Below are 25,387 nucleotides of genomic sequence, written 5' to 3'. Positions count from 1 at the left end.
GGCACATGAAGACATGACCACCTGCAACGTTTGGTTTAGGTTTTATAAGCATTTTTGCACTGACGTGGACGTTCATAGCTCAAACTAGTTTCACAAGGCATTCCCCCCCCTATCATGGACATGCATGACCTATTTCAGTTCTCATGCTGGAAAGTAGTACGTGCACGTACACACATGCACCACAGACCAGGATTAAATATCAAGAAATAAAATGGATGGCATTCTTAATTACATTGTTATATTTTTTTTAAATAATTTTTTAATCAAAATACCCGGGCTACATATTCTCTATTGCAACATGCCTATTAATAAAAAATAAGAGTTACTTTCCAAAGAACCTACTTTTATTTCATTAATCTAGGTGACCTACAAACTTGGCTACTTATGGGTTAGCATGTACCATTTTCAACCACTAGAGGGAAGCAAATGCATAAATAAAATACAGAAGCACACAGCCAGCAGGTCGTTTTGATATTTCTCTTTCTTTACAATCAGTCAATCCAACTCAGGCTCAATCGGAAGCATGATCTGTTATAATACAACTCTGATAAACTTTAAAAACATGGCACAGTCACATGATTAGGGACTCTGTAGAGAATTTTAACAAAAATATTTACTTTTAACGAAGATTTTTTTTGTTGTTGGTTTCATATACTTTAAGGATAGGATAGAATATAATCTCTTGACAATGGAGGCTTGGTGTTTGGAGAATGCTATGTTGAACACGTTGCATAGTCAAAAGAGACGTCGATGGAAGGAACAGGATGGGATTTATAACTTATGCGGGACACTCAAAAGGCTCTGTTTAACACTTGGTGGCAGAGCTGGGTAAAAAAATACTCTGTTATGTGATTTGTCTCTCAACACTCCAACACACAAAAAGTAATGAGCAAGCCTCCTCCGTACAGCTTTGAGCTTGTGAACCAGGGGCATGTGAGCATTAGCATTAATAACATATTCATTTTTGTGCAAATGGTACAATAAAACAACATCCACGGCAATCACTTGTGATTAAAAAGCATATCTGACAAAACATCAAGGATGGGAAAAGGGGTTTGCTTGTTTAGCGTGTCACCCGCTAGGGGTCATAAAAGTGCCGCAAAGTGTCCCATCTTTTGTGATAGAATCACGAAAAAATATTCTCTTGGCAGGCAAACAAAGAAGCGGCTTCAACCAAATGAATGTACATACTGCCATGTCAAAACCTTTGGGCTGATTAAAGCTCCATTTCTAAAACCTGAAGAGCCCCAGTTGCTTCTCCAAGCAGACCCCCCTTGGAAGGAATCCTGTTCCAACCCCTGTCACATGTCTGGAAAGCTGTGGTCCCGACTTAGCTTATAAAGTGTCTTGAGAAAGTGTGCCAAATTTTACACAACAAAAACCAGACATTTAAACATAAGACGGGTAAGAACCACATCCGGGCTCTGAGGCTGGATCGGACTTTACCCGCCCCAGCCAGGGAACACAACGGCATTTCCTTTTCTTTTTTTAAAAACCTCATTTCATACACATACATTCAGAAGTCCTTTCGCATCCACTGGTCCGCACTCTATCCGTCCAACTGTTAACCCACGTTGGCTTTTGTCTTTTTTTCTTTTCCTAGTCTCAGTAGCATCTGCAGACCTCTGCTTCGCCTCAAGTCCATCCCAACAGGATCCACGATGCCAGCCGGGGTCACCGGAACTCATAGATGGCGGCACTGTGCTCGGGGACGTGGGTGAGGTTTAGAGACTGGTACCTGAATGAGGTGAGACAGCGTACGTTTTGAAATGTGAGACGCTATGGCAGCAAAGAAAAAAAATAAAATAATGGCGATGATTACCATTCAGAGCTCCGGTGGTAGTAGTAGCCCTCGATCGTTGCTGTGGATTTCTGGAAGCAAATGTAGTAAAATCCAGCAAAGGAAGCGCCACTAATGTCTTTGATTGTGTGATCCGGAACCAGGAACTGCTCCTAATGAAAAGCCGATATGCCCGACATTATTACCAGTACAGCATCAAGCTTAGGCAATGAACTGATACCTTACCTTCCACCTCATAAAAATATAGTCGGAATTTTTAAGATCCTCGTAGTCAAAATCATCCGAGTTGAATGTCTTTGCATACTGGTAGAAAGCCTGAAACTTGCCCTGATGACAAAAATGAAATGCTGGTCATTTTTAAAAGAAGAGTGAAATTAAACATCTAGTTGTAAATGATTACCCAATGTTTACGATCCACATCCTCATCTGCATCCCACTTCCGGGTGAGAAATGGTCGTTTTCGGCTGATAATCTCTCCAGCGAAGAACGTGGTTAGAGTCGGGTATTCCTGCCACAACAGACAATTAGGTTTTTGTTTTAAAATTTGCAGGTGGATCGTGTGTGGAAAATTTTCGATGAAAGTGCTTCGGGATTAAATGGAGCAGACTGTTTTTGAATGTAATTTATTTCACGTCAATTCAGATAGTGATAATAACACGGCTCACCTCCGTTAGTCCTTTTATTTTCAGGTAACCACATAGGTAGGAGTCCTCCATCGTGACGTGCTTGAGGGAAAACAAAACAAATGTGATCATGTTGACATCAGCCTCAAAGCAGAATTGCCCAATTAATATGCCGCCATTCCGAATATAACGCACAAAAACGATGCAGTTGTGCAAAGGGGGACTTAAATACATTTATATCTGCAAATGCAAAATCAGGGTTAAGAATGAAATGTATCGTAATGTTTTAATTGCTATGCGATTGCTAGCTTGGCGAGCTAGGCCCATGCTCATTGATTCTCCAACTGTCAATCATCACGCCCCCGTTTGACAGCTCGATCACCATTGCCCCTCGCAGTTCACCTTTCACGTGAAAAATACCACACCGATTGCCCACCTGTAAAACAACTTCCACGTCGTACGAGTTCCCTTTGCTCTTTTGGTGTCCCCTAAATTTGGAGCCGCTATACAACAGCGAGGTGACAACACCGGGCTGCCGGGTGTTGATCGGGGGCGGTGGAATAAGCGAAGCCGAGGATGCGAAGGCCGCGCACTGGGAGTCGCTGATGAATCCAGCGGGGACAGGCATGGTTCCCGCTTCGCTGGCTGGTTATCCACACTAGTCAATCGCTGTCTTCGTGATCCCGGCGTCCGCGAAGAAGCGTTGCAGGGACTGAAGCTGTCCTCCAGTCTATAAAATCCCCTTGGAACCTGAAAGCTGTACTTTGCCAGGGACCGAGCTCCCAGGAAAGTAGTGGACTTCGTCGCAGCGACGAAGGCAAAAGCATCCGCACCACTCATTGGCTAACCCTAATCGACGTGCGTACATCCTACATTCTCATTGGTTTGTTTGGAGGACAGCTTCACAGGTTTACAATGTAGTTTTTTCGTGTTGTATAAGAGTGCAAATAGTAATGTGGAAAACTACAATTCCCTACTCTTAAAAATGCACTACACCAGTGCTGTCAGACTACGTAGGTCACACTCGTGTTTGAGAACTCTGAGGCTGCAACTGAGATTTTAAGAAAAACTCTGTCAGTCGACTTATTACACGGGTAACCATTGCATTGTAAAAAAGAAAAAAGCGATGTAAATGCTCCCAAATATGCAAGTAAAAACGTGGCGTCTCGTTTACTAATAACAACAACAACCCGTTGTTTATGCTCCTTAGCTAACCTAGCTTAAGATTTCACATCATCGCTGCAATGTTTAGAAGCCTTGCAAGACTCCACCATCAGTTCGGAAAAGCACTGTTGCAGTGTAAAACACGCACGAAGCCTCAAAACTTCGAATGCTCGTTAAAATATTCATCATCGGCCCTAACAGGTAAGATATATATAATGTTTTTGATCTGTACTGTGAACACTCAACAAAACATTATTTGCCTACAGAGAGAAAACGATTTTATCAGGACGTCAGTATATCTCAAGGTGAAGGTATGTGAACTTCCTTTTTTTTTTAATCACAAATGTTACAGTAAAATATAATAATGTATGTTGCCCAATCGTCTCCTTTAGGAGGTTTATTTGAGATAAACCTAGACCGAAGGAAGCTGAAAACTCCTGGAGGAAAGCTGTTCACGGTGCCAAATGAAGCCCTCGCCATCGCCGTAGCAACTGAATGGGATGCTCAAAGGGATACGCTCAAGTTTTACACCATGCACATGGTAAAGTTTGTCACCTGGCATTCAAAGGAATGTCATTCAGATGTACGATATATATATAAATCGATTTCTCCTGTTATTATTTTTGCAGACAACACTTTGCAACACTGCTTTGGACAATCCCACACAACGCGACAAGGACCAAATGATCAGTGCGGCATTGAAGTTTCTGGAGACAGACACTGTTTGGTATGTTACTTACAGTTATCACTTCAACCTTTATACATTTCTACCTTAGATTGAAACTAGCTATCGCCATACAGCTAGTGGTAATAAAAAAGTTGTTATGGAAAGACATAAAAGAGGAATTCTTTTCATGTCAAATCTGTATTGATCTGGTGTAGTTACAGAGTTGAAGAGCCCTACGGTTTGGTTGATCTTCAGAAGAATGAGTGGGACCCTGTATTGCAATGGATTGAGAACAGGTAATCATGGTTGAAGTGCATGAACTCATCGGCCACAATATTAGGTACACCAGTCGGAATGGAATTTGTCATTGCAGATGTAATTTGTGATTGATAGAGATGAATAAGGTTACAGTGCTTGACTTGTAAAGGTCTTTCCAGATGTTCATTAGTATGATGTGCATTTCAGATATAACGTAACTATCGGGTCCTCATCCAATATTATGGGCCCAGACATCCCTCAGGCTACCAAAGAGACATTCTGCCAACATCTCAAATCATACAACTTCTGGTCTCTCACAGGTAATGCATGGGCAATTGTTTACTTAATAACAAAAGCTGCTTTTTGTCAAATCACTAATATAAGGTCCAACAGCTTGACTCAACTTTCAAGTTGTTATTTTACTAGAGTAGAGGTACATCATAATGTGATTATATCCGTGTAGGACTTGAGTACGTCATCACCCAGCTGAAGTCTGTCGTGTTATCACTTGGGATGATTGACAGACATTTGAGTGTGGAGCAGGCTGTGCTGCTCTCTAGGCTGGAGGAGGAATACCAGGTGAAAATTGTGTTTGCATTTTTGCTCAGCGACAATGACGAAATTGTTCTGTTGACTCAACTAATAACGTGTTGGTCTTCCTCCCTCGCAGATTCAGTGCTGGGGAAACGTGGAGTGGGCTCACGACTATGACATGTATGAGCTAAGGGCTCGCACTGCTGCCGGCGCTCTGTTTGTTCACCTCTCGTCGGAGAGTTCGACTGTAAAACGCAAACTTTTGCAGGACTGAAAGGAAGCTAAAAGAACGAAATGCAAGCTTCCAGATCAACTGACTCAAGACAATGTATGACTCAAATAGTATATATCTTGTTAACTTTATTCTGTATTGACAGTTGCTCAGTCTCTCACCCATTGTGCTCATCTCCACCCTTCAAAATACATTCTTTGTCTGACAGACACCAAATGTGTGCGTGTGTGTGTGTGTGTGTGTGTGAGTCAGAGGAGCCCATCCCAGCTGACCTTTGGGTTTCCAGCCAGCTGTCTACTACATTGAAACGTGCTAAATGTGTTGAGAATGTACTAAATATTTCTGACCAATAGGAGCTACCACAATATGCCTATAAAATGTACATCAATACAGTCAAATCGTAATGGTTATTTAAAGTTGCAAAGCAGACAATTAAAAAAAACTGTAATACTTTCTTGCTACAAAATCAGAAAAAGAAACAACCATAAAACAATTTGCGTTTTACTGTCTTAACCTTTGGAGCCCTTGTTTATAATTGTCTAACCTCAGTGAGTGAAATCACGACCTGCCAATCACAGTAAAGGTCCGAATTTCTCTGCCAATGAGATACCTCTAGGGGCGGGACAAAGACGAAGTTTCCCGATGTAGCAACAACACTATTCCCTGACCTGACTTGTTTGTTGACGAGCAAAGATGGAGTTCCTAATGGGAAATCCGTACAGTACCCCAGTGGGGCATTGCATTGGTATGTAAAAAGACATCACATAAACTGTATTGTGTTCAAATATGCGCTTAGGTTTCGAATATGCATCGAATCTGTGCTCAAGTTGCTTACGTACAAGCTAGCACCGGGCTAATGTCAGGGCGCTTTAAACCACATCAGTTAGCCGCCTAGCTAGCATGTTATCCTATGTTGTCGTTGCTTGTATTATTGGTGACAACACCAAACTGTAGCGCATATAATGTGCTGTGTATGTTATCTGCGAAGACATTCGCTCGTTCTTTGGAGCATTGACTAACCAAAGCTAGAGCTAAGTTAGCCAGTTGTTAGCTAAGCATTAGTCATCACCTAAGTGCATTCGTTGATAAAAGGTGACTTAACGTCTTTCCCTCCCTCAATGTATTTATATTCTAGAAAGAGCTACTGACGGATCCCTACCAAGTGAAGACTGGACGCTTAACATGGAAATTTGTGACATTATCAATGAAACCGAAGACGGGTGAGTTGCACAGGGAAAGTCAACAAATTGATCTCTGCTGCTTCAATTGTATTTTGCATTTGAAAATGATCTCCTCTTTTGCAAATACGATTTATACTGAGCCCTACTGCTTGCTTATCTGTAGTTAAGCTCTTGTGTGAAGTCCAGAGCGTGTTTGATTAGTGGGTTGTAATTCGTGTCCGACGGGTTAAGCTTGTGCATGTCACTTTCTAAAGAGTCTGCTTGGATTTGCTTTTTTTCCTTTTTGTATTCATTGTATGATATTCTTATCGTATTTAGTCACAGTCCATGAGTTAATTATTACGGTCTGTGCACTCCAGCTTTGAGGAAATCATTGACTTGTTAAATGGATCGCTCAATGTTTAGGTTGTTTTCCCTGTTTGAAAATACTCCAGGCATATTTTTATATTCGGTCATTGTTCATTTTTAGTGTGTGGTTGTGCGCAGGCCAAAAGATGCAATAAGAGCAATGAAAAAGAGACTGAATGGCAATAGAAACTACAGGGAGGTGATGCTGGCTTTAACGGTGAGTGCAAACCTGAGGTGGTTGAAATTGCATCGTACCTCAAAGTTTGGCGTCCTGTTTGTTCAGGATAGTTCATATGAAAACTTTTCCTCATTTTAGAGTTACAATGACAAGAGGAAGATATGTGTTCAATTGACAATCGTTTTGACACCCCTGCTTCCATCAGGTGCTGGAGACTTGCGTAAAGAACTGCGGCCACAGGTTTCATGCACTGGTCACTAGCAGGGACTTTGTGGACGGCGTGCTTGTTAAAATCATCTCTCCTAAAAATAACCCTCCCACCATCGTTCAAGACAAAGTATTGGCGCTCATTCAGGTAAGATCACAATTAACTTGCTTTTCATGGGCGGCACTCAACAAATGTTTTTTTAAAGGAGGTATTGGAAGAGGGGTTTTATGACACGTTTATGAGGCTGTGCAGCAGTCAGATAAAAGCGAGTATCTCTTGGGCTTCACCCAGTGAGGCTCATGTTACCGGGCTCGGCTTAGGTAACCTTGCAATGCTCTTATTTCTAGCTGCAGCGTGGAACATAGCAGTGTTTGTCGAGCCATTAGGCTAACCAGTTTTCTTCCACTAGCATCATGCAAGAATTGTTACCATGTTAACATATACACATATATACTATGCATATTGGGAATCAATCCAGTGCTTTTGTTTAATCCCACTATTGCTTGTCTCGTGACTCCAATCGCAGGCATGGGCCGATGCGTTCAGGAGCAGTCCGGATCTCACAGGCGTTGTCCAAATCTACGAGGAGCTCAAGAGAAAAGGCATCGAGTTCCCCCTGTCGGACCTGGAGACGCTCTCGCCCATACATACACCTCAGCGGGTAGGAGGACATCACACGGTGGCAAGCGCGGCTCGATGCTCCTCTCGTCATTATTTGTTTTGTACCCAGACTGCATCGGCACCAGAGGGAGACTCGACTCTGCATAAGTACAGCAGCCCCCCTCAGCCTGCACCGCATGTTGTTCCGGCAGCCTACACCACCCCTCAAGTTCCAAACGTTCAACCGTCCGGAGCCATCAACCCAACGTCTGAACAGGTGCAGTAAGACAAACGTACAAACTACTGGAAATGTCAAATGACTGTGCTTCGTGTTGAGGGGTGAGCCATCTACATATTTCTTACATGTCTTTTTTTTTTTTTTTTTTTTTTCTCCTTGTCAGATTTGCAGACTGCGCAGTGAATTGGATGTCGTTCGCGGAAACACTAAAGTCATGTCTGAGATGTTGACTGAGATGGTACCGGGACAGGAGGACGCTTCCGACTACGAGTTGCTACAGGCAAGGAAGCCCTCGTGTTTGTGTGCGTCGTAACGCTTCCGCACTCGACCCATTCGCATATATTCACACGGTGTGTGTTTTAGGAGCTGAACAGGACCTGCAGAGCCATGCAGCAGAGGGTAGTGGAGCTCATCTCTTGCGTCTCCAACGAGGCAGTGACCGAGGAGCTGCTGCACGTAAACGATGACCTCAATAACATCTTCTTGCGCTACGAAAGGTGAGAAGATGCAGACGGTTGTCACGGGCTACACACAGGACTGTGACACGTATTTGTTAACGTGCCTTGGGTGCCACTGCAGATACGAGAGGTTCAGATCTGGAAGGTCTACGGTTCAGACTGTCAACAATGGGGTGAGTCAGCTTATTTTTCTCTTTGTTGGGTTTCCTTAGAGTAAGGCACTGTATACATTTCACTTTTTTTTTTTGGTCACTGTCACCCTTCGGTCATGTAACTTTATTCACTATCTTTTTCCCGTTTCTTTTCTGTTCTCTGTTTCTGTGGCTAGCTGAGACAGGCAAGTATGAAACCAGTGTCGGCCTCCCTAAGCTCAGTAGCCCGTTAAGTAGTCTTTTGAATTTTCATACTGCCCTGAAACTGCATCAGCGAGATTTCATTTCCACACATTGTCTTGTGCAGCATACACAAAATTTCAGGGGGAAAAAAAAGAAAAGATAAGATCAAATGTGATTTATTCTTGTATTGACTCACAATATGTAATATTCTCCCTTTCCCGTCAGGTCTTGAGCGAAGCGACAGAGGATAACCTGATTGATCTGGGCCCCGGCTCGCCAGCAGTGGTCAGCAACATGCCCAATGCGGCCACGACAAGCTTGCCCCCGAGCGTCACCGCCAGCGCCGGGAGACCATCCTCTCCGGCCTCCCTGGCGTCTCGCCTCGCTGGAATGGGTACGTCTACCGCAGTAACCCCCTCAAGTTGAGCATGTAGTAAGTTGTGAGGTGTCTTACTGTTCCCTCCAGATGTTGGCGCAGACACTGTGAGCAGCACTCTGAGCTCTTTATCCAGCAGCAAGCCTCCACCTCCGCAGGATGACTTTGACGTGTTCGCCCAAACCAGGACTGGATCTCTCCCTGAACCTAATAAGATGTAAGGCAAATCGGCAATCTGTCAAAAAAATAATTTGTGTCAAACCGGCCCATACTGCAAAAATGGTTTAAATCACACGTAAAAAGAAAAAAATATGTATTTCTTCCTTTCTTAGGACTCCGGCAAAAGACAGCCAGGCAGCTGCTGCTGCCACTGCTGCTGCTGCTGCTGCTGCTGCTGCTCCTCCAACTCTGGATGTCCAACAACCACGTGCAGCCACGGTGAGTCTCCACTCTTTCAGTTGTGTATGTTTGAAAGAGACGTAGAAGTGTGCACTCTGAAGCAAACGTTGCCAGATGCCACTAAGCCAAATTAGAAATCAAGGTAGCACCTTGTTAATTCACTAATTTTTACGCAAATCATTAGAATAGCAGTGTTAAATGATTGTTTTTAAATGAACGCATCACTGAACAAGCAGAGCTGGACTCAGAGAAATAAAGCAAAACTCTCAAGGCGTCAAACAAAATTTGCCAAAAGTGTTTGAAACGGAGTCTCTGTGGTTCGTAAGGAACGCCTTCATCAACTTTTTTCATCACTTATTTTAAGTTGTATTAATTTCATTCCAAATTAGTCATAATTATTTTTGTGTTTTGGGCCTGGGTTTTGTTTTCTTCTGTGGCTTTGCTGTCCCCCCCCCCCATGGCCACCCCCTTTTGATGTCGCCCTCTAGTGTGTCGGAGGTCAGTCCTCTGTCATGGATGACATAGAGGAGTGGCTAAGTACTGATGTGGTGAGCCCATCATGATTTTTGTTTTTTATTATTTATGCCTCCTCTTTACTTTGTTCATTCCGCTTCATCCTTTTGTCATGCTACATAACATTTTTTTTCCTCTTATCATTCAATTTTAACATCTTAGAATGTATTTTAACACTTGTTGGGAACCAGTGGCAGCATATTGTAAAAATGAGCATCAATGAAGCTGTGACTACCCCTATTTTCAATGCACAAATTACTTTTTAGTCTTATGCTTTTTTTTTTTAAATATACATTTTGAGGGCCATATACTAATATTATAAAACACAATTGCCAGCATCTGCTTGTGCACGCTTTCTGCTCATGCTCATTTTACCCGAATATGCAATCCTGTCATGTCTTTATTATAACCATCTGTAAGTTTGTGGCTATATAATTCACATTGGTGTCATTTTTAATTTTTTTTTTAAGTGAGTGGTAATTGAATGGCAAAGGGGGGTTGTATGATCTAACAAATGAGTGTTTACATATAGTCAATGCTTGCATGCTGCCTCTGAGAGTGCCTCTACTGTGAATGGGATTATTTTTCCTGTTTGGTCAGTATCACAAGTAAAAAGCCTGTCTCCCATCTACAGAAAGGAGATGAAGGTGAGGAGGGTGTGACAAGTGAAGGTTAGTACAAAAACGTGAACTAGCATTTAGCCCAGGGACACCTATTTTGCGCGTGTGGGATTTTCATCGACTTGTTTGCTTTCAGAGTTTGACAAGTTCCTCGAGGAGCGAGCAAAAGCTGCAGAGATGGTCCCCACCCTGCCGTCCCCCCCGAGTAACGACCCCAGCGCAGCGCAGGGAAGCCCCAGCCGCAAGAAGTCTGACAGACCAGAGGACGCTTTGTTTGCCATGTAGACTTGTCGTCCGCTTACCTGACAGGATGGCCCGGACCAAAACGCGTCCACTAACACTATTTCGATCAGCGGCAGTGATGTATCCTTATTCAAAGAGAATCTGTCTGTCTAAAAGGGAAAAACCTAACAAAACAGTCTATTTTCATAGGTTTAAAAAAAAAAAAAAGGGATTTCAGTCCCTGTATGCGTGTCTTCATGCTAGCATGTGGACATAAAACCTCCACGCATGCTTTTTTAGCTTTTGTTTTTAAACCCTGAGCATTCCTATGAGAATTTTGCGTTTCCGCTAGTGCCCCTTCAGTAAGCCGGCATGAATTCTGTTGTAAATGTGTAAATGACAAATGATCCCGTGTGTATATATCAAGCTTCGTATGTACCAGAGGAATTTATTATGCGGTGGGATTGTATTTGGGGGAGGAAGGGAAGGGCCAATGAGCCCAAATTTCCTGGCTGTTGTCTGCTATGGATGCGCCCCACAATGCTGCACAGGGAAAGGGAACCTGTTGACATTAAAAAAAAAAAAAAAGTTGATATAGCTGTACAAAATGTGTTTTATTTGGGGTTCAATCTGCCTTTTTTGTGTGTGTTTGGCTTAGTATTTGCTGAGGTTTGGTTTTGTGCGGTCACCGTAATGCTGAAAAGAAAGTTGAATGGCAGTTGTATTTTATTCTCTTTTTTTTTTTTTTTTTTGTTGAAATGACCAAATGTGTTTTTCAGGAGAACAAGTTCAAAACACAGCTCTATATCAGTCCCATGCGCTTTTGTGCTGCTTGCGCAATATTTGTGTGCATTTCCTCTCCGCTGATGTTTTCAGAAAAGGAGCTGACCTTTCCAGCGCCACTATTTGTTCATCAGAAATGAGCTCGGGCGCTACAAACCAGACCTTTTACGCTCTTGACGGGCGTGAACGTGTTCCATGAGCTCAGAGCAAGAGTGCGCTTTTGACTGTGGCGTGGCATTTGAACTTGTACTTTTTGTAAATCAGCTGTGTGACAAGCAAGCACTTGGATGTAATTAAAGATTCAGGAAGTTTAGAAATTATTTATTTGTAATCACCCCCTCCCCCTTTCAGATGAGTATTTTTTTTTGCGCTCAAGGAAAATATATGGGATCTATGTAAGGATTGTTTATTTTTGTGGCTTTATGTTTTATACATTGCTGATGTGTGTTATGTTAATAATTGCGTTGGTGTTCTTGTGGGTTGAATGTAAAACATGTAAAGAAGCATCACGTGTCATGAAGGATCCATCTTTTATTTTATTTTTTAGGTTGACTGGCTTAACATTTTTGTAGACTGTCAGACAAGAAGTGTGGCAGAAAAGTTCCAGGACTGATGTCACAAAATTTCAAGCAACACAGTTCCTGGCTGAGAACAACATCATCGCCATAGGTAGCTATCAAGATTTTTTTTTTTTTTTTTTGGGGGGGGGAACCAGTCTTGGAACTTTACTGACATACCTCGTACATTGCTGCTGTCCCGTAAGCCTCGTGAATCCGTTCGTCCATGCCAGTGTATCATCTTTGATGTGTAAATGGATCCCAGCACTTCTCCCTCAGAGGAACCATTGTGTTTCTGTGTGCATCACTGGACGATTTAAGAGACGCTAATGTGTGTGTGTCGAGGTATGATTTTCCTCTTTGTGTTTTGACATCTGCATGAACTAAATAAAACCTTGGAAGTGTGATATTCTCCTTAGTGTGGGTTTTATTGAAGAGTTAAATGAACAAAGCTGACCGGTGGTAAACTCTGGTGATTAACCCCCCCTTACGTCCCACCCTTACACACAGGAAGACTGTGGGCCCCACACCAAGGGCCTCCCAATTGGTCAATCGCCATATCCTGCAATATGCCTTCGTCTCTTGAGGGAGCTTTTTTTTTTTTTTTCTAGTCAAAATGAAAAGTAAAGTCTTGCTGCAGTTTGGTATCTTTTTCACAATGGAGATTTAAAACAGAAGCTTGCTGAAGGTGACCATTAGTCATAATTGCTTTGCTGTGTTGTTATTTAAAATCATTTTGTAAAAGTATACCCAAAAACTTTTTTTATTGTTGTGATTCACAGTGCTTACTCAGTGAATAACCACCGATGGATTATTGCAGATTTCCGTTCATCTGTGGAGGCACAATGGAGAGCACAGCTTGCCAGCGACCTCTGGTGGTAAGATGAAGTGACGTCATCGCAAGGGGAAGAAAATCAATTATGGGCAGAGCTGAGGTACATTGTTGTTGTATTGCATGTTTATTTCACACCAAGTGTGATGCTGTTCATGTTTCAGTAGATGCCGAAATCAACACTAGGGCGGTCTGTTTACCTACCTGGCAAACAAACTGGCCAATATTCAAGCTATATTTTGATTTAAATGTCACCCATTTTTTTTTTAACTAATACAAAAACCCTTCCGGTCACTCCAAATCACATTTGTGCTGTTGCCAACCAACCACCGCAGGATCTCCATCACAAATCAAAGTAAAAAAAAAAAAAGTAAACATGTCGCCTAGCGGCCATTGATTGACAAGCTGAGTAGATTTTCTCATTACGGGACTAACACCACGTGCCAGGTCAATGTAAAGACGACTTTTTTGGGTTGCCATTTAATGGTAAAGGTCACGCGTACATGTGTCTGTGTGTGTGAGAAAGATTTAAGGGTATTTCAACAAAGCTCATTAGCTGGTGGCGCATAATGGTTTCGCTCAATCGCAATAGAAAGCACTTTATGCTGATATTAAGAATATAAATGGCTTTATTTCGATCATTCTTACGTTCCCCTGCAGCACTCTACAAAGGAAACATCCTCATCATAATAAATCGATAATATAAATAATTGTCAAATATTTATCCTTCCCAGTGCTTTCACCAGCCTCATTATAATCACTTCAAACTAAATGACCCATTTGTGTTTATGATTTTATAAGCATCTCACATCAATGGCTTTCTCAATGTAATCCGACCTGCAACACTACTTCGCCCAAAGCTGCTCATTTTACGCATTTAATGAACTTATCAACATCTATTTAAATGGGGAAAGATGGTCGGTGTCAGCAATTATGAACCACTGGCTCAAGTTGAGGATTTTGAGCGAGTGTTGTTATTTAATAGCCCAGTAGCTCCTCGCAATCTCTCCCAGCACAGTGACTTTTCAGGCCTTCGCTTTGTTGCTGCTACGAGCACCCCTCCCCAGTAGCCTCGGAGCACTTTATGCTAAGTTAATTTACCCAAATATATCCACGGCGTGGCCCCCGCTATTCGACATCAACAACTTTTTTAATGGAAACTTGCTGATCCATAAACACTGGCGCCGCTGCAGACGTTTGCTGGGGGGCACCTCATGCAAAAAAAAAAACAAAAACAAATCTCACAGATCGATGAGGGGTATTTGCAAAGGAGGTATAAAGTGTTTAATTAGAATAGCATCAGGGGTTTGCTGGTGGAAGTGGGGGGACGGCGTTGTTAAAGCTCAGCCGCAATCCCCCCCACACCTATTTAAATAGGGTCACATCTGGGCCTCACCTTGCAAGTGTTATGCTATATTAAATGCCACTCATGTTAAGTGTGTTCTCTGATGTAGTCAACACATTATATAAAGGTTAAATTGAAAAATGTCCCTTCAGCGGCACACAAGCATGATTGATCTCCCTCGCGCAGGAAATATGTGTTTTGTTTTTTTCCATTAACAAAAAGGTGCATATAATGTATTCTAATAAGGAGCGGGTGGATTAGGATTTAAGTGTCAGTCAATCAGGATTTCCAAAGGTCAACGACAAAGAAAGAATTTAGGCAGGCGCTTGGAACACGTCTCCAGCCGTCATGTCCGCTTGCACGCTACATGCTAATTCTGAGCCGCCTTTGTGCAATATTTACGGCATTCCGCGTTTACTTTGTTCAAAGAAACAGGCTTGAAGCTGTTGATTGCCACTCTTGTTGGAGGTTTACTGTCAAACTAAACATAAAATAATGAGCATTACTGTTCAATTGAAACAGTAGTCAGTCATATATTCTTTATCCTCTGCAAAGAACGACAGCCAATCACAGGCCACATGAGAATAAGCAACCATTGTGACAATTAAGTCTTAGTGTTTTTGTAATGAGGCTAAGCTTGTTGCATGATTTCAAATTTATTTTGTATGAAATACTTTGGAATCTCAGTAATGTTTTCTAAATATTGAATGTACGTATTTTTTTAAATTATCTGTTTGAATCTGACGGGTTCATCAACATCTGACAAAATATGCTAACTATTCCTTAAAGCTATATTTTGGTTAAAGAAAAGATTTTGGGTTCAGCAATGTAAAAAAAACAGACAAAAACATTACCTTATTTCAATTCATGTATTGGTATATATAACACGATAGTTTTTTTTTTTGTTTGTTTGTTTTTTTATACTTCTGTGTTCCAAGCCAACATATAAGTTTGTCATCTAATTGCAATTTAAAGTCAATAGAATTATTATTGTCTTTGGAAAAAAAACAAATCCTCACAGTTTGCCCCAGAATCAACCAGGCCCGCCACCCTCACAGGGTCCAGAAGTGCAGGCTCAGGTGCTGGGGCTCCAGAACATGTAAGGGCGGTCCTGGCGGGCCTACGTGTGAGGATCTGATCCCAGGCACGGGCGGGTCCGGGTTCGACAGGATGTAGTCAATGCTGAACTTGATCTCCGACTCGGGTTTTGGGACGGCGGGGTTTGGCGTGGGGCACGGCCGAGGTCTGTAAGCGTTCAGAGGGCGAAGGTCGGAGTCTGCCTCGGGGTGGTGGACCGCAAGCGCGTGCTGCTTGCCAGGGCTCTCGGCGGGCCGGAGCGGGGCCTCTCCTGGGTCACGGAGGCCAACTTTCACGTTCCGCCTACGCCTGCGACGTCGAAAGTTGCCGTTTTCAAAGAGGTCAAGCATGGATTCGCATCCTGTAGCAAAAGTCCAAAAGTTTCCTTTTCCTTTCTCGTTGCCCTCCGTCCTGGGAACCTATGACGCATTAGTAAGACGCTTTAAATGGCCACACTTGTGCAAAAATGCTGCATAAATGACTTGCGTGTCCACCTTGATGAAGCAGCTGTTGAGCGACAAGTTATGTCTGATGGAGTTCTGCCAGGCTCTCTGGTTGGAGCGGTAGTAAGGGAACCTCCTCATGATGAATTCATAAATGCCCGACAGCGTGACCCTCTGCTCGGGGCTCTGCTGGATCGCCATGGCGATCAGGGCGATGTAGCTGACAACGCGCACGCACACACATTTGTAAATTTAAATTAGGCAACGGTTCCAACTTTCTGTATTTATCAAAGTTCATTAGAGTATTTTTAAAAAATTTGCGCATTAAAATGTTGTATCTTTTTGTCGATATTATTATTGTTATTATATTAACATGTATTTGAGTCAACATTTTGTGAACTTAACATTTATATTTTAATTAGAGTGACCCTAAAATGTACTGAATCTGTTTAAACTATTTAACAATCTAGACTTGGCCTGTGTTGATAAGCTACATTGAAAAAATAAAAAGGGGTTAAAAAAAAAAAGAAAAATTAAATAACTTGAAATTAGTGTTTGTATATTTCTTAAAAGGAAATTCAATTTTTCAAATGTTTTTCTTTAAAATATTTCAAAGGCACCACAATAAAGTCACAAAATGTATTTAGTATATATAAAAACAAATTATAAATGTTTTAGTTTTTAATAAAAAAATGTTAACCTATACGATATCTTTTATTGCACAAAAAATGTTTTGATAACTTTTTCTTGCAACAGTGCTATGAAATAGAACGAGGAAGTTTTCCTACCTGTAGGCGGGCCGACACATCTTCTTCTCCTGTTCGCTGCTACTGGAAGCGTATGCGTCTCCGTCATAGTTGAAACAGTTGAATGGATAGTGAGAAGCGTCAAACATGTCTATGCTTACACTTGTGTGATCGTCCCCCCCCCTCGGGAAAATAACTGTGTGTCTCCAGCAGCTTCTCCTTGCTCTCCTGCTGCTCTGCTAAGCCGGTTGTCATCCACTGGGAGCTCTATTGTTGACGGCCTCCTCCACCGGACCCCCCGCCCCTCCCACCTTCAACATCCCCAACAGCCCCTCCACCCCTTCGTCTTGCCCCAGATGCTCTCCGGGAACGGCTGTCACCACTCCTAACAACAAGTTAGTGTTATTCTAAATTAGAATATGTTGCGCAATTGCATTTTAGTTTGTGGAAGCTTTGACAAGTTTGGTGTGGAAGAACTTGACCGAGCCCTGACCTCAACCACTTAATGCAGATTTAGGATGGGAAAAAAAAAAATACACACCATAAATCATTCATCATTTCTTAATTTTTCTAGTGGAGGACATTGATCATGGCGCTAGTCCATCCAGACCATCTCACAGTAGCTGCCTGCTTATCCAAAGGGAAAGAAAAACACTCCCGTGAGCCGCATCCAAGAAGGTTCTGGGTGGTCCACATGTCTTGCTAGCTGCTTTTATGTTTTATTTTGCTTCTTTTTATAGTCTAATCTCTGCTGCTGTAGTTGAAACTGCTAAGCCCAAACCAACAAACAAATGCTTTGCATCTTTGTTTTTTTCTTTCCTCCCATTTAACTCTTTTGACTGTATCGTGTGTGCGTGCGTGTGTGTGTGTGTGTGTGTGTGTGTGTGTGTGTGTGTGTGTGTGTGTGTGTGTGTGCGTGTGTGTGCGTGTGTGTGTGCGCGTGTGTGTGCGTGTGTGTATGTATGTGTGTCCACTCTGGCAGACATTTAGTCAACAACGGGAAGTTTTGGAGATGCTATCTGTAATGATCTGTAATGACCATAAATTGTTTCCGTGTCTATAAAATAGAGGGGATGTGTATTTTTGTGGGACTCTTAACGGAGCAATTGGAAGGGTCCCGTGAGGCGGCTGAGGCGGGGAAAACACCCCGAGGACTGCGAGGGCCTCTGTGTGTGGGCCTGTTGGTGCAAGAGATGACGACGCGTGGCTAATCTTGGACAGTACTCGTGTGACTTTACAAGGATGCAAATCTTTGTACACTCTTGCTTGTTGGCACTAACATTCGGTAGACCTTCAAAATCTAATCCAATTTTTAAATCCAATCCAAAACCTTGCCAGAGATGTGCTTAAATCTACAATCTGTTTTCTTTCAAGTTTTCAATGCCATATGTTTGTCATACAAACAGGATGACAATAAAATATCCATCGAATCCGCTGCAAAATGCAAACATGACCTCTAGAGGGCAGTATTCGCAATGCTGCGGTAATGATCGATGCAAACTGAATAATTGGTTCTTTGAGGGACTCTCATTACTCCATACAGGAATCTCAGCCTGACCCCCCCCAAAAAAGTTGCTTCCATCTTGAACTTTCGGGCGCACTGTGTCCCCAGTCAAAGCGCCGAGTGCGCTGCGCGCATTGGAACTCTGTTTTTGTTGCAATCTGAATTTCCATCTATCCATCCATTATCTGTACAGATTGTCCCCACAGGGGTCGCGGGCGTGCTGGAGCCTATCCCAGCTGTTATCGGGTAGGAGGCGGAGGGACACCCCGAACCGGTTGCCAGCCAATCAAAGGGCACTCAGAGAATCACAAACCTGAATTTCCGAAGGACCAAAATTAAATTGCAACTTGATTTTCTCATTTATTCTGAATTATTATATCTGAAACGAGGAAAGAAAATGTTGCCCATTGACTTAAATTTCCAGGGTTAACTGAAGCAGCTATCATAACAGGTCACCTGGTGGCGCTAATGTGCAAAGCGCCGTTGGACGAGCAGGAGAAGAAGATTTGAATTGCCGGATGTGACGTCATGTCTTCAGGTGAATTGCAGACAGGTGTGCTCAAGGGGAGTTATCAAATGCAGGTGCCACCGACCGCGTGGCACTTTCTCAGGTAAGTGAGCAAATGTTTGTCGTTTATTGCCGTTTCTCACGATGGACGCCTTGTTTTGTTTGTTGCAGGATTTTCACACTCAGCAGCGTCACGGCCACCGCGACTGTAGGCGTTGAAGTTAATTGGAGGCCACAAGGAGGGTTTTCGAATACGGCCAAAACATGTGGAGGGACTCAAGAGTGTTTGAGTTTTGGGCACGGCACGCCACAATCCATTTCGCTGCATTGTGCGCTTCGGTCGTTTTGTCGCTACAATAATTCAAATGTCTTTCGTGTTTTTCTTTTTAATGCTGGCCAGCATTTTTGCATTCGTTTGTTTATTGAAGGTTCGTAAATGACGCAGCCGATAAGCTCGTGTTTGTCTGACTATAGGAAATGTTTGACTATAGTCAAATAAACAATTATGATCGTTGGTTCTGTTGAAATGTGTGTGCCATGTTACGTCGTTTCAAAATCAGACCCTTGTGACCCAAATATATTCAAAGATGGCGCCCGCGTTCCGTTATGCAACAAACATTTGCGCGCGTTACTTTTTCCCTTTTGGGACGACTCTGCTCGAGTCCTGCAACGCTGCAAACCTGGATCATCTGTCTGATGTGAGGAGTTGATGGATGATCAAATTAAAATATTAATTATGATTCTGATAATTATGGTAATTGTTTTACCTTTATAAATATAAAACTGTACTTAGTATGTATAATTGTTGCAAAAATATCATGCCATTGCCACTCTACTCGATGTCCATATAATGTGTTTGTCTTTTGCCGCTCTAAAAAAGGCTGCCCAGCCAGCATCCTTCTATACAAAGCAAGCAGGAAGCTCTTGAGCCATCTCAGTGATGTTGAGGACACAGAGGAAGAGTTGACCTAAATCAGGTGAAAACCCATTTGTGTAAAGTTTCAGCTTCCCAGCACACAATTAATGGCCGTCTGTGTAGTTTTAGCTTCCCAGCACACAATTAATGGTGTATGTGTGTTTTTGCAGGCTGCAAGAGGAGCCGAATGGGATGAGGAAAAGGAGCAATCAAGTCAAGGAGCAATGCCATATCAAAAGGAGCAATGCCTTATCAAAAGGAGCAATTTCATTCCAGAAGGAGCAATGCCATATCAAAAGGAGCAATTTCATTCCAAACGGAGCAATGCCTATCAAGTCAAGAATCAAGCAGCACGCTGCAAAAGTCGACATGTGTGCGGATTATGTGACCAGGCAGGGGGCAGTGTTGCACTCTGGTTGCCTTTGGTTATGGGTGCACGACGGAAAGGTTGCAGGTGTGGACAGTGTTTGGGGGTCGGATGGTTGGACTTGCTTCAGAGGTGCGCTGTAGGTGGCTGAAGTTGCGGCTTGTCTGGATCCAGAGCAGCGTTGTCTTGTGCTAGGATTGCCATTGATGGCGCATTTGGGGGAGGACGTGGTCACGTGGGTGGACACAAACAAAACTTTGACGTGGAGCCGAATGTCCAATTTTGCAATATGACTTGTAACATTTTGTCTGTTTCTAACCTACCACTTTCGTACTTAATCTAACCTTAACCTACCACTGTTGTACTTGCGTTCTTTGTTCTCCCCTAGGTGTGGCATGGCGTTGGCGCGAGCCAGTAGCATTTTGTCTTTTTCTAACCTAACACTGTCGTACTTAATCTAACCCTAATTTACCACTGTCGTACTCGCGTCCTTTGTTCTCCCCTCGGTGTAAGGCAGCGTTGGAGCGAGCCGGTCCACGAGGAACCACCGGTCGAGGGTACATAATGACGCGAGCAGCTCACAACATTGTATCTTCTGCCTTTTGCAGGCTGCACACAAAACGGAGGACGCACGGCCCGACCCGACCCGGCGACGGTAACCAAGAGTAGCTAGCCGCTGTGATCAAGTATGCAAGTGACCTCCAACTTGGGGTGCTCTTTGAGTTTCTGACATTGTGTTTATGCAGATGCCGACCGTGACGCGACACGATCTGATCAGAAGTGGACAGACCGCTGTGGCATCACTCTGAAGTATCCTGCAGCCGGCCGGGTTCTGAGGGAGACCCGCTTCCCTGGAGGCGTCGACCTGCGCAGCTTCAACACGTGAAATGGAGGTTTTTTTTCCCCCCTTTTTTTAATTCACACCAGTGGTGTCCAAACGTCTGTTTGAGGGCTGCATACTACAACAAATTCCCAATTTTTTGACACAAATTCATTAAACACTCTAATCAACCTTAATATTTTGTGCTACTGCTGCAAAACGGTGTTGATTTTGAAGGTCTTTCATGTGGTGTCTTGATAAATCTGACAGCAAAAATGAGGATTAACTACTGTATGTTCGCTTCTGAAAATGAAATCAAGTGAGACTTGTGTGCTTGTGTCTTGCAAGGTGGAAGAGAAGCTGCACAAAACGAAGAGCCGGCGGACGGAGGCCGCGAGACCCGGGATTGGCGAGCAAAGGAAGAAATCACCCCAAGAAAAGCAGTCGCCATGTGATGAAGAGGAGCCTGATGCATGGCTGGCCAGAGGTGACATGGCAATCAAATATGCACACTTTTTTTAATCTCAGTTCCTTATTTGTCTGTCGCAGGTCCTGCTCACGTGGCGTCGGAGGGATGGGAGCAGTTCCTCAAATGAAGATGAGTACCATCTGCCGGTCACATGCGTCCCAGTATGGTGCTTTTTGGCACCCCCCGACCTTGACTCAGTTTGACAGTTTGAATCGGGTAGCTAGCACGGGCCATTGGGGTTAGCGTGACCCTCGATACGAATCGGCACACTCTCCCTCCCCACCACCTCTTGCTCTCTCTTACCCTATTCAAACTAACCTGAGACAATGTCGGGGGGTGGTAGTGGGTTTTTCTCTTGCCAAAACCACCACAATATGTCTGCCTTTCAGGGTTGCCGGGGCAGCCGTTCGGACGAACACCGGCCCGGAGCGGACACGAACCTTCCGCGGACCTTCGCCTATGACAAGCGGCCCACTGGAGGCGGGTGCAGATGCGGCGAGGCCAGGAGGGCCAAGTGCCCAGCCAGCATTTAGGGAGAGTATGACTTTGTTTTTCCTTTTGCGCTTTCTTTCCCTCCCTCTACTTTTTCACTGGGTGTGCACACTGTCTGTCTGCATGATGCCTCGCTTCTCGGCACTGTGTCATTGTGTAATATTGTTTTAAAGTGTGTTTTTTTTTTTTTTAATGGAGTGAACTGTAAAGTTTGTACTGTAATTGTGTGTGCCTCTCTACCTGAATTAAATTGTGAACTGAATTCAAGTGGTCCATTTTAAACATTGGCATGTGAAGTCTATCCGTGCATATTTTGAGTGAAATGACCACATACAAAATGGAATCATTCTGTATCATAAGGCAATTGTAAAATTAGTCTTAAACAAATGAGTCCAAATATGTCATGTTAAATATGCAGTGTCAGGCATTTAGTTTTACTGCGCAAAGAAAAGCTGGATGCATTCTAAATTGTTGACAAAAGCCAAGTAGCCGAACACATAGATGCAAATGACAAGCGTGTCGAAAGCGTAAAATCAGTCTGCGTTGCATACCTTTGTGCAACCGTGCTGTAAAATGGCCACTGAAGTCAGAATCTTGCGTCATCTCAGTGCATTTTATTTTTGTACGAGTAAAAGCCTTTATTTTATTCAAGTCTGAGCTTTTATTTTTTTTTACGGTTGAATCGTCATGTGGGTGTTTGAGAATAAAGTCGACTTTGGTGTGTTTTGTTCCTGTGAGTGGTCTTTGTAAATAAAGTCAACTTTGTGTTGTCAGTGGTCCACGATGTGCCTCAGTTGATTCTGCATCTCTTGAATAGGAAACTTATTGCATGTTTTGTTACAGGTCTTGATGTCTTCATTTGCTGTCCGACTGCAAAGGCCTGTTCCTGTACGGTGGAGAGATGTTAGTCGTTTGAATTCATAAACGTTACATGTATCTTCCAGAACATCAGCCTTCAATTCAAAGCACTTGTTAGTAGCATGTTGCTTACCACCGCCAACCTTGGTACCAACACTGATACCACCCAGTTCAGCGTTAAGCCTGCAAAAAAACATGTAAGGCCACACAGCAACCTGCTTAGGTGGCTCGCAAGTGAGCCAGAGGTACTCTTACCGGCTTCTTTATTAAATTGGCCTTTTCAGACAGCTTAGATGAATTCCAAGTGCTGCAGTGGTGGTAAATTTGCCCTAACCTGTCTGACGCTCCATTTGACGGTGCGAAAATACTTCACTTTTAACTTTAAACAACTACACTATTAAAAATGCTAGGTACCCTAATTTGACGGCTGGGTCAATGCGACATCTTTTGTGGTTTATTTTGCCCAAAGCAATCTAACAGATAAGACGACATAAATACTGCCGCTGTCTCGCCAATGCGCATGTGCGTAAAAAGTGCAAAGCAATAACATTAATTTGCATTAATTCTACTAAACCACATGCTAAAAATGTCATAGTGCTAGAGATATTCTGTAATTCTACAGCTTGGTAAATATCTTCTACATAAGCATTGCCGTACCGAGGCTGCGTGTTGCACTGTCGCGCGTCGAACCGCTCGGCCATCAGTGGTTTGAAAACTCATCCATCTCTGGCTCTCCATGTCGTCAGCACTGCAACCTTTTGTGCCGGTACGTACACTATATGAAGTAAATGACGGGATTTTTTTTACCTCATTTAATATGCATTAAGCATACGAGCTGGTGTTCTAGAACAGCCTAGACTCGTAGGTCACAAAAAAGATAATACTTGGGGAAAAAAACTAGCTAAAATTCTAAAGAGATAATTGCCTTATTTTTTTTACTGTTGAGCGAACCGCGCAATGAAATGTGAGTTTTGCTGAGAGAGAGGTTTGATTAGCGTTAGTACATGCATGGTTGGTACAGTGTTTGGTTAGTACAGTGCATGGTTAGTGCAATGCATGATTAGTGCCGTGCATGGTTAGTGCAGTGCATGGTTAGTACATAGAAGTACATTAGGTGTCGAACCCTAGCGCTCAAGTGTTCTAGCGCAGCGACGAAGCCGCTCGCCAAACGGGGAGCTCAATTCGAGTCATTCTTATCCGTTCAGTATTTCGTTCCGCGCGCGTTGGGTAAGTACAAAATAGTGCAGACGGCCGAGCGCAGCCAGGTCGAAATAGCTGACTGGTTAATGATACGGGCTATTGCCTAGAAAAACGATGGCTCGATCCCAGGAGAAAGCCCATGCTTACCTGGGCTTTTATAACTGGGACATCGCTTTATATAAGTGTACATATTTGCATATGCAATCATTTATGTGCAAATACATCAGGTGGGGGCGGGGCAAACCGATGGATCACGCCCACTATCCCCGCCCCCACGGGAGGAGTAACAGGCCCCGCCCCCCGGGAGGAGCTACAGGCCCGGCCTCCTGGTAGGGGTTGGGGTCGCTGTTGTATTAATTTTTATTAAAAATGAATAGAAATCTAGTAGTGTAGGGGTTACGCTACTAGATTTCTATTAATTTCTAATTACACTATTCAATTCGACTTGCAACTACAACTGCATTTCGCCCAACCCCTCCCATGGGGCGGTGCCTGTTCCTCCTCCCGGGGGTCGGGGACAATGGGCGTGATCCATTGTTTTGCCCCGCCCACCTTATGTATTTACACATAAATACTTGCATCTACAAATGTTGTTTGCATATGCGTACACTTATATAAACCGAGGTCCCAGTTATAAAAGCTCATGAAAGAACCAGTTTTTTTCTGTACAAGAGAGCCGGTGTCACTGACCAGTCGGCTATTTCGACCTGGCTGCCCTCGGCCGTCTGCACTCTTTTGAACTTACCCAGCGCGTGCGGAACGAAATACTGAACGGATAACAGTGACTCGAAATGAAAGCGGGGTCAGTGCTGAGTTCGCTACGTTTGGCGAGTGGCTCCGTCGCTGCATTAGAACACCCGAGATCCAGGGTTCGACTCTCCACCACTGCGAAATGTAATGCTATGTGCTAACCATGAATATACTAACCATGCACTGAACTTCAGGGGCAGTGCCGCTCAAGTCGAAGACCAAGGCGCACAGCTGGCAGAGGAGCTAAACAGCTTCTTTGCTCGGTTTGGAACATCCCAGCAGCACTCCCCTAAACGGAACATCCCAGCAGCACTCCCCTGAGTCCTCAGGAGGTACAACCTCAACACCGACCTGTTGCTGACCTTCTACCGCTCTTCCATCGAGAGTCTACTGACCTACTGCATCGTAGTATGGTTCAGCAGCTCCACCGCCGCTGACAGGGAGAAGCTGCAGAGAGTGGTGAAGGCAGCTCAGAGGATCATTGGCCGCCCTCTCCCCTCCCTTACGGACATTTACACTACCCGCTGCCTCAGCAGGGCTAAGGCCATCTCAGCGGACAGCTCCCACCCTGGCTCCGCCCTGTTTGACCTGTTGCCCTCTGGAAGACGCTACAAGCAAATGAAGACCAGGACAAACAGACTCAAAAACAGTTTCTTTCCCAAAGCCATAGCCACCCTCAACTCCAGCCGACACTGATGACACTTTCCTCCTGCACTACTACTGCACTTGTCCGCACTATTGTTTCTGATTATTCATCTACTTTTC

The 25,387-nt window shown here is 43.6% G+C and overlaps 4 protein-coding genes and 1 long non-coding RNA gene across 9 annotated transcripts; 3 read left to right on the top strand and 2 right to left on the bottom strand.

The window, feature by feature from the left end:
• Window positions 1–463: 463 nt before the first annotated feature.
• On the bottom strand, window positions 464–3,241 carry LOC125990955 (glucose-induced degradation protein 4 homolog). The gene is made up of 6 exons (XM_049758384.2): window positions 2,861–3,241; window positions 2,467–2,526; window positions 2,202–2,309; window positions 2,027–2,128; window positions 1,823–1,953; window positions 464–1,738 (listed from the first exon to the last, which is right to left on the bottom strand). Exons 1-6 carry the CDS (start codon window positions 3,050–3,052, stop codon window positions 1,675–1,677), a joined length of 657 nt encoding a protein of 218 aa, XP_049614341.1. The 5' UTR covers window positions 3,053–3,241; the 3' UTR covers window positions 464–1,674.
• Window positions 3,242–3,380: 139 nt separating this feature from the next.
• atpaf2 (ATP synthase mitochondrial F1 complex assembly factor 2) lies at window positions 3,381–5,677 on the top strand. 2 transcript variants are annotated; one of them, XM_049758381.2, is made up of 9 exons: window positions 3,381–3,518; window positions 3,635–3,789; window positions 3,855–3,899; window positions 3,981–4,129; window positions 4,218–4,315; window positions 4,471–4,551; window positions 4,721–4,833; window positions 4,977–5,092; window positions 5,184–5,677. In XM_049758381.2, the coding sequence occupies exons 2-9, from the start codon at window positions 3,669–3,671 to the stop codon at window positions 5,319–5,321; spliced, it is 861 nt and encodes a 286-aa protein (XP_049614338.1). In that variant the 5' UTR covers window positions 3,381–3,518; window positions 3,635–3,668; the 3' UTR covers window positions 5,322–5,677. The 2 variants fall into 2 exon arrangements, with proteins under 2 accessions (XP_049614338.1, XP_068505518.1); XM_068649417.1 differs by having other exon boundaries at window positions 3,433–3,789.
• Window positions 5,678–5,820: 143 nt separating this feature from the next.
• Window positions 5,821–12,702, top strand: LOC125990951 (target of myb1 like 2 membrane trafficking protein). 4 transcript variants are annotated; one of them, XM_049758378.2, is made up of 15 exons: window positions 5,821–6,024; window positions 6,415–6,499; window positions 6,947–7,025; window positions 7,192–7,341; window positions 7,721–7,855; window positions 7,925–8,071; window positions 8,196–8,312; window positions 8,396–8,529; window positions 8,612–8,663; window positions 9,051–9,219; window positions 9,292–9,418; window positions 9,534–9,639; window positions 10,089–10,148; window positions 10,748–10,784; window positions 10,870–12,702. In XM_049758378.2, exons 1-15 carry the CDS (start codon window positions 5,973–5,975, stop codon window positions 11,016–11,018), a joined length of 1,599 nt encoding a protein of 532 aa, XP_049614335.1. In that variant the 5' UTR covers window positions 5,821–5,972; the 3' UTR covers window positions 11,019–12,702. The 4 variants fall into 4 exon arrangements, with proteins under 4 accessions (XP_049614335.1, XP_049614332.1, XP_049614333.1 ...); XM_049758379.2 differs by having other exon boundaries at window positions 6,008–6,024; window positions 6,930–7,025; XM_049758375.2 differs by having other exon boundaries at window positions 7,721–8,071.
• A 281-nt stretch (window positions 12,703–12,983) lies between these two features.
• foxl3 (forkhead box L3) lies at window positions 12,984–16,910 on the bottom strand. Its single transcript, XM_049758383.2, has 3 exons — window positions 16,781–16,910; window positions 16,044–16,212; window positions 12,984–15,968 (listed from the first exon to the last, which is right to left on the bottom strand). Exons 1-3 carry the CDS (start codon window positions 16,885–16,887, stop codon window positions 15,525–15,527), a joined length of 720 nt encoding a protein of 239 aa, XP_049614340.1. The 5' UTR covers window positions 16,888–16,910; the 3' UTR covers window positions 12,984–15,524.
• A 2,693-nt stretch (window positions 16,911–19,603) lies between these two features.
• LOC125990949 (uncharacterized) lies at window positions 19,604–22,543 on the top strand. The gene is made up of 3 exons (XR_007489149.2): window positions 19,604–19,727; window positions 19,837–20,719; window positions 20,780–22,543. It is a non-coding gene; the product is annotated as an uncharacterized lncRNA (long non-coding RNA).
• The last annotated feature ends 2,844 nt before the right edge of the window (window positions 22,544–25,387 follow it).

Source organism: Syngnathus scovelli, chromosome 21, assembly GCF_024217435.2.
Source record: "Syngnathus scovelli strain Florida chromosome 21, RoL_Ssco_1.2, whole genome shotgun sequence".
NCBI lineage: Eukaryota > Metazoa > Chordata > Actinopteri > Syngnathiformes > Syngnathidae > Syngnathus > Syngnathus scovelli.
This window is presented reverse-complemented; position numbering and strand designations above follow the sequence as displayed.

Excerpts from the sequence above, each read along its gene's own strand:
- LOC125990951 (XM_049758375.2), top strand. The coding sequence starts at position 5,973 with ATGGAGTTCCTAATGGGAAATCCGTACAGTACCCCAGTGGGGCATTGC. Across the intron at positions 6,025-6,414 it reads CCCAGTGGGGCATTGCATTG|AAAGAGCTACTGACGGATCC; the intron begins GTATGTAAAAAG and ends TTTATATTCTAG. Across the intron at positions 6,500-6,946 it reads ATCAATGAAACCGAAGACGG|GCCAAAAGATGCAATAAGAG; the intron begins GTGAGTTGCACA and ends GGTTGTGCGCAG.
- foxl3 (XM_049758383.2), bottom strand. The coding sequence starts at position 16,887 with ATGTTTGACGCTTCTCACTATCCATTCAACTGTTTCAACTATGACGGA. Across the intron at positions 16,213-16,780 it reads ATGTGTCGGCCCGCCTACAG|CTACATCGCCCTGATCGCCA; the intron begins GTAGGAAAACTT and ends GCGCGTTGTCAG. Across the intron at positions 15,969-16,043 it reads TCAACAGCTGCTTCATCAAG|GTTCCCAGGACGGAGGGCAA; the intron begins GTGGACACGCAA and ends AATGCGTCATAG.
- LOC125990955 (XM_049758384.2), bottom strand. The coding sequence starts at position 3,052 with ATGCCTGTCCCCGCTGGATTCATCAGCGACTCCCAGTGCGCGGCCTTC. Across the intron at positions 2,310-2,466 it reads AAATAAAAGGACTAACGGAG|GAATACCCGACTCTAACCAC; the intron begins GTGAGCCGTGTT and ends CTGTTGTGGCAG. Across the intron at positions 1,739-1,822 it reads TACCACCGGAGCTCTGAATG|GTACCAGTCTCTAAACCTCA; the intron begins GTAATCATCGCC and ends CACCTCATTCAG.
- atpaf2 (XM_049758381.2), top strand. The coding sequence starts at position 3,669 with ATGTTTAGAAGCCTTGCAAGACTCCACCATCAGTTCGGAAAAGCACTG. Across the intron at positions 4,130-4,217 it reads AGTTTTACACCATGCACATG|ACAACACTTTGCAACACTGC; the intron begins GTAAAGTTTGTC and ends TTATTTTTGCAG. Across the intron at positions 4,834-4,976 it reads CAACTTCTGGTCTCTCACAG|GACTTGAGTACGTCATCACC; the intron begins GTAATGCATGGG and ends ATATCCGTGTAG.